Source organism: Salmo salar, unplaced genomic scaffold, assembly GCF_905237065.1.
Source record: "Salmo salar unplaced genomic scaffold, Ssal_v3.1, whole genome shotgun sequence".
Taxonomy (NCBI): domain Eukaryota; kingdom Metazoa; phylum Chordata; class Actinopteri; order Salmoniformes; family Salmonidae; genus Salmo; species Salmo salar.
Genome location: NW_025547385.1, coordinates 210001 through 217812, shown reverse-complemented (window position 1 = coordinate 217812; position 7812 = coordinate 210001). Strand labels below are relative to the sequence as shown.

The window sequence follows — 7812 nt, the reverse complement described above, 5'->3', positions numbered from 1 at the left end:
GAGAGAGAGAGAGAGAGGGGGAGAGAGAGAGAGAGAGAGAGAGACAGAGAGAGAGACAGAGAGAGAGACAGAGACAGAAAGAGAGAGAGAGAGAAAGAGAGAGAGAGAAAGAGAGAAAGTGAGAGAGACAGAGAGAGAAAGAGAGAAAGAGAGAGAGAGAGACAGAGAGTGAGAGAGAGAGAGAGAGAGAGAAAGAGAGAGAGACAGAGAGAGAAAGGGAGAGAGAGAGAAAGAGAGAAAGTGAGAGAGACAGAGAGAGAAAGAGAGAAAGAGAGAGAGAGAATGCCAGTCTTGATGAGCAGAGGTCGACTCCTGTTGACGTCACGCAGACACCGAGACCGAGAGAGAGAGAGACACCGAGAGACACCCGAGAGACCGACACCGAGAGAGAGAGAGAGAGAGAGCAGGGGGAAAGGAGGAGGCAGAGAGAATGGCTGCCCAGTGCCGCAGCTCCAAATGCACCGTAGAAAGGAAAGGATTCCGGCGGGAACTCGATACCTGGAGACACAAATTGATCAACTGTGTCGGTAAGAAGATCCTCGACATCTCTCTCTCTCTCTCTTTCTTTTTAAAATGGCTTTGGAAGTGATTTATTGCATATCCCCAAAGTACAAAGGGAAGCTCCCCAACGAAGAGTTTAAACCCGGTTTAGCTGTAACGTTAGCGGCTAATGCTAACGTTCCAGCTTTTATTAGCAAGCTGCCTTATTATTAAGTGCAGGTAACTAACGTTAGCATGTCGGTTAGCTCCATTTCTCTTTGTCCTTGTCTTGGTTTTTTACCCCCACCAATGTAAACCCTCCCTCCCCCTGCAGAAATATAATCCATGATTTATAACATGCTAACTAGCATGACATGTCTTTATGTTTTCTTGTTCATTTCTGTTTTTTTTGTTCATGTTTTTGTCTCGGTACACGGTAGCTAGCTAACCTAATCCAACTAGCTAGCTAGCATGCTATTACTAGCTACCGTGTTTGTTATGGTTATTATTACTAGCTACCGTGTTGTTATGGTTACTATAACTAGCTACCGTGTTTGTTATGGTTACTATAACTAGCTACCGTGTTTGTTATGGTTACTATAACGAGCTACCGTGTTGTTATGGTTACTATAACTAGCTACCGTGTTTGTTATGGTTATTATTACTAGCTACCGTGTTGTTATGGTTACTATAACTAGCTACCGTGTTTGTTATGGTTATTATTACTAGCTACCGTGTTTGTTATGGTTACTATAACTAGCTACCGTGTTTGTTATGGTTACTATAACTAGCTACCGTGTTTGTTATGGTTACTATTACTAGCTACCGTGTTTGTTATGGTTACTATAACTAGCTACCGTGTTGTTATGGTTACTATTACTAGCTACCGTGTTTGTTATGGTTACTATAACTAGCTACCGTGTTGTTATGGTTACTATTACTAGCTACCGTGTTGTTATGGTTACTATTACTAGCTACCGTGTTTGTTATGGTTACTATTACTAGCTACCGTGTTTGTTATGGTTACTATAACTAGCTACCGTGTTTGTTATGGTTACTATACCTAGCTACCGTGTTGTTATGGTTACTATAACTAGCTACCGTGTTTGTTATGGTTATTATTACTAGCTACCGTGTTGTTATGGTTACTATAACTAGCTACCGTGTTATTATGGTTACTATAACTAGCTACCGTGTTTGTTATGGTTACTATAACTAGCTACCGTGTTTGTTATGGTTACTATAACTAGCTACCGTGTTTGTTATGGTTACTATAACTAGCTACCGTGTTTGTTATGGTTACTATAACTAGCTACCGTGTTTGTTATGGTTACTATAACTAGCTACCGTGTTGTTATGGTTACTATAACTATCTACCGTGTTGTTATGGTTATTATTACTAGCTACCGTGTTGTTATGGTTACTATAACTAGCTACCGTGTTTGTTATGGTTACTATAACTAGCCACTGTGTTGTTATGGTTACTATAACTAGCCACTGTGTTGTTATGGTTACTATACCTAGCTACCGTGTTGTTATGGTTAATATAACTAGCTACCGTGTTTGTTATGGTTACTATAACTAGCCACTGTGTTGTTATGGTTACTATAACTAGCTACCGTGTTTGTTATGGTTACTATAACTAGCTACCGTGTTGTTATGGTTACTATAACTAGCTACCGTGTTTGTTATGGTTACTACAACTAGCTACCGTGTTGTTATGGTTACTATTACTAGCTACCGTGTTGTTATGGTTACTATTACTAGCTACCGTGTTTGTTATGGTTACTATAACTAGCTACCGTGCTGTTATGGTTACTATAACTAGCTACCGTGTTGTTATGGTTACTATAACTAGCTACCGTGTTGTTATGGTTATTATTACTAGCCACCGTGTTGTTATGGTTACTATAACTAGCTACCGTGTTTGTTATGGTTACTATAACTAGCTACCCTGTTTGTTATGGTTACTATTACTAGCTACCGTGTTTGTTATGGTTACTATAACTAGCTACCGTGTTTGTTATGGTTACTATAACTAGCTACCGTGTTGTTATGGTTACTATAACTAGCTACCGTGTTTGTTATGGTTACTACAACTAGCTACCGTGTTTGTTATGGTTACTACAACTAGCTACCGTGTTGTTATGGTTACTACAACTAGCTACCGTGTTGTTATGGTTACTATTACTAGCTACCGTGTTGTTATGGTTACTATTACTAGCTACCGTGTTGTTATGGTTACTATAACTAGCTACCGTGTTGTTATGGTTACTATAACTAGCTACCGTGTTGTTATGGTTACTATAACTAGCTACCGTGTTTGTTATGGTTACTATAACTAGCTACCGTGTTTGTTATGGTTACTATAACTAGCTACCGTGTTTGTTATGGTTACTATAACTAGCTACCGTGTTTGTTATGGTTACTATAACTAGCTACCGTGTTTGTTATGGTTACTATAACTAGCTACCGTGTTGTTATGGTTACTATAACTAGCTACCGTGTTGTTATGGTTACTATAACTAGCTACCGTGTTGTTATGGTTACTATAACTAGCTACCGTGTTTGTTATGGTTACTATAACTAGCTACCGTGTTGTTATGGTTACTATAACTAGCTACCGTGTTGTTATGGTTACTATTACTAGCTACCGTGTTTGTTATGGTTACTATAACTAGCTACCGTGTTTGTTATGGTTACTATAACTAGCTACCGTGTTGTTATGGTTACTATTACTAGCTACCGTGTTTGTTATGGTTACTATAACTAGCTACCGTGTTGTTATGGTTACTATAACTAGCTACCGTGTTGTTATGGTTACTATAACTAGCTACCGTGTTGTTATGGTTACTACAACTAGCTACCGTGTTGTTATGGTTACTACAACTAGCTACCGTGTTGTTATGGTTATTATAACTAGCTACCGTGTTGTTATGGTTACTATAACTAGCTACCGTGTTTGTTATGGTTACTATAACTAGCTACCGTGTTGTTATGGTTACTATAACTAGCTACCGTGTTGTTATGGTTACTATAACTAGCTACCGTGTTGTTATGGTTACTACAACTAGCTACCGTGTTGTTATGGTTACTACAACTAGCTACCGTGTTGTTATGGTTACTACAACTAGCTACCGTGTTGTTATGGTTATTACAACTAGCTACCGTGTTGTTATGGTTACTATAACTAGCTACCATGTTTGTAATGGTTACTATAACTAGCTACCGTGTTGTTATGGTTACTATAACTAGCTACCGTGTTGTTATGGTTACTATAACTAGCTACCGTGTTGTTATGGTTACTATTACTAGCTACCGTGTTGTTATGGTTACTATAACTAGCTACCGTGCTGTTATGGTTACTATAACCAGCTACCGTGTTGTTATGGTTACTATAACTAGCTACCGTGTTGTTATGGTTACTATAACTAGCTACCGTGTTGTTATGGTTACTATAACTAGCTACCGTGTTGTTATGGTTACTATTGCCAAAACAAGTGAAATAAACAAACAAACAAAAAAACATTAGAAATGAACAAGAAAACATGTCAAATAGATAAAGACATTTCATGCTAATCTGTATTAGCTACCGTTAGCTAACGTTAATGGTTAGTAAACGTGTTAGAATAACAGTTTCTTGCTATACAGTTGTTTTTGTAGGTTATGTTAGTTAGCCAGCTGTTAAACATGTATCTAGACATTGACAACTGTGATTTATACCCGGCTAGTGTTTAGGTTATTTTGGGGAAGGGGGTATGAGTGTAACTTTAGCTAGCTAGCTAGCTAATATTACCAATAGGGGTTGCCAGGTCAAGTGCAAATGTTTAACCAAATGATCTGCCAAAAGAGAGGAGGGAGAGGAGAGAGGAGTTGCCACATTTGTACAATAAACACTTTTTCCCCCCCCATAATGTTATCGCGCAAAATTTAAGGAATATCGACTTAACTTGTAATGATGTTGGAAGCAAAATTTCATGAAAATAATTATTGCAAACTTATTAATAAACAAATGTTGACTATGTCGCCGAGAGAAAATATAATTCACTTTTTATTTAAACTCACCGGATTTTTAATCCCATCCGTGTATGTCGATTTCATTTGTTTGACTGCTGTGATTTAAGAAATAAGGCATGAGGGTATATATGGCCAATATATCACGGTTAAGGGGTTTGTTCTTTAAAGGCTCTGCATGGTCAAATAAATGTCTGCATTTGAAATCCCGCCCCCCCCCCACCCCCCCACCTACCATCGACCTGTCATGTCGATACAGAGCCCTCCGCATCATAACAACATTTGGGAGTGATGTGGTATTGAACTCAATTTGCCCTCCGCAATTGCCTCACTCTCTCCATAAGGGGCCTCCGACCACATTATCGAATCAAGGATAAATTGGCTTTAAGCGTGATGCTTAAAGTCAAGTGCAGCTGGTCCAGAACACAGCGGCACGTTTTGCTCTTCGTTGTAATCAGAGGGGTTGATATAAACACTATGGATGCCCAGTCTCTCTCTCTCTCTCTCTCGGTTAAGAGTTGAGGAGAGACTGACTGCATCACTTCTTGTTTAGTTTTTTTATAAGAAACATTAATGTGTTGAAAATCACAAATTGTTTGCACACTTATCCCATCAGACATGCCACCAGGGGTCTTCTCCCATCAGACATGCCACCAGGGGTCTTTTCCCATCAGACATGCCACCAGGGGTCTTCTCCCATCAGACATGCCACCAGGGGTCTTCTCCCATCAGACATGCCACCAGGGGTCTTCTCCCATCAGACATGCCACCAGGGGTCTTCTCCCATCAGACATGCCACCAGGGGTCTTTTCCCATCAGACATGCCACCAGGGGTCTTCTCCCATCAGACATGCCACCAGGGGTCTTCTCCCATCAGACATGCCACCAGGGGTCTTCTCCCATCAGACATGCCACCAGGGGTCTTTTCCCATCAGACATGCCACCAGGGGTCTTCTCCCATCAGACATGCCACCAGGGGTCTTCTCCCATCAGACATGCCACCAGGGGTCTTCTCCCATCAGACATGCCACCAGGGGTCTTCTCCCATCAGACATGCCACCAGGGGTCTTCTCCCATCAGACATGCCACCAGGGGTCTTTTCCCATCAGACATGCCACCAGGGGTCTTCTCCCATCAGACATGCCACCAGGGGTCTTCTCCCATCAGACATGCCACCAGGGGTCTTCTCCCATCAGACATGCCACCAGGGGTCTTTTCCCATCAGACATGCCACCAGGGGTCTTCTCCCATCAGACATGCCACCAGGGGTCTTCTCCCATCAGACATGCCACCAGGGGTCTTCTCCCATCAGACATGCCACCAGGGGTCTTCTCCCATCAGACATGCCACCAGGGGTCTTCTCCCATCAGACATGCCACCAGGGGTCTTCTCCCATCAGACATGCCACCAGGGGTCTTCTCCCATCAGACATGCCACCAGGGGTCTTTTCACAGTCCCCCAAATCCAGAACCAATTCCAGAAAAGCGTACATTATTATATAGAGCCCTTATTGCATGGAACTTCCTTCCATCTCATAATGCTTTAAAATAAAACAGCAAACCTGGTTTAATAAAACAGATGAAGCAGCACCTTCGCTGCAGAAAGCCTCTCCCTTATTGGACCTGGATAGTTTGTGTGTATGTATTGATATGTAGGCTACGTCTGCCTTTTTATATAAATGTATGTAGTTCTGTCCTTGAGCTGTTCTTGTCTATTGATGTTTTGTGTGGAACCGCAGGAAGAGTAGCTGCTACGTTTTGCGACAGCTAATGTGGATCCTAGTAAACTACCGAAAATACCGATGCAGAGTGTCTGGATTCAGCCGTTAGCCCTGGTGTGTATGGGTCATATGCAACAGACCACCATGTTAATTAAGACTACAAACGGTTATAAGTGGCCCATTTGCGAGATTGACTTGTCATTTCGAATAGGCATAAACGACACATGACACATGACACACACACACACACACACACACACACACACACACACACACAGTATATACACACACACACACACACACACACACACACACACACACACACACACACGTATATACACACACACACACACACACACACACACACACACACACACACACACACACACACACACACACACGGCCTAGGTCTTGTTTCAGATAGTCTACAGTAGTCGAGCTGTAAACTGAATGATTTAGCAGCTCGCATCGTCGTTGTTGTTGTTGAGATGCTTGTTTTGGTCACAGTAGTTATACTGGAATAGACTATTGAGGATGGAGGTCATTTCAATCACTTCATTAAATATGAAATAATATGTATATGACCTGAGGGTGCTCGTTAACAACAGCCAGTGTTTGTTTATTTATTTATTTGTTTATTTATTTATTTGTTTATTTATTTATTTGTTTATTTATTTCTTTGTTTGTTTATTTGTTTATTTATTTGTTTATTTATTTGTTTATTTATTTATTTGTTTATTTATTTATTTGTTTATTTATTTGTTTATTTATTTATTTATTTGTTTATTTATTTGTTTGTTTATTTATTTGTTTATTTATTTGTTTATTATGATGTTTAACCTGTAGCCTAATCTGACAACTGTTAACGTCAATACAATGCGGTTTTAATAACAACGGATCGGAAAAATCGCGACGGAGCTTTTGAAAACTGCCAATTCAATTAACTCAATAAAACATGTCCATTTTAATAATAATAATAATAATAATAATAATAATATTAATAATAACACAAGGCCTCAACAACAACAAATGGAAGTTCTCTTCAAAAAAGGGAGGGAGGGGGAGACACACTAGACCTCAAACTGTTACATTTCTCTACGGCTGGCCATGTTTTCTTCCTGGCTACGCCAAACCCCGGGCCAACAGCTCCGCAGCTACTTACCAGAGCCTCCCCAGCTTCTCCTTCACCCAAATCCAGATCGCAGATGTTCTGAAAAGAGCTGCAAAACCTGGACCCCGCTACAAATCAGCCGGGCTAGACAATCTGGACCCTCTCTTTCTAAAATGATCCGCCGCCATTGTTGCAACCCCTATTACCAGTCTGTTCAACCTCTCTTTCGTATCGTCCGAGATCCCTAAAGATTGGAAAGCTGCCGCTGTCACCCCCCCCCTTTTTCAAAGGGGGTGACACTCTAGACCCAAACTGTTATAGATCTATATCCATCCTACCCTGCCTTTCTAAAATCTTTGAAAAGCCAAGTTAATAAACAGATTACCGACCATTTCGAATCCCACTGTACCTTCTCCGCTCTGGAATCTGGTTTCCGAGCTGGTCATGGGTGCACCTCAGCCACGCTCAAGGTCCTAAACGATATCAT

The 7812-nt window shown here is 40.9% G+C and overlaps 1 protein-coding gene across 1 annotated transcript in view; it reads left to right on the top strand.

Moving 5' to 3' along the window:
• Nucleotides 1-237: 237 nt before the first annotated feature.
• LOC123731803 (uncharacterized) overlaps nucleotides 238-7812 on the top strand; it is a 54444-nt gene continuing 46869 nt past the window's right edge. Inside the window, exon 1 of the mRNA XM_045711215.1 lies at nucleotides 238-527. Within this exon, the coding sequence (XP_045567171.1) occupies nucleotides 431-527 (97 nt within the window). The 5' untranslated portion in view covers nucleotides 238-430. The remainder of the gene's footprint in view (nucleotides 528-7812) is intronic.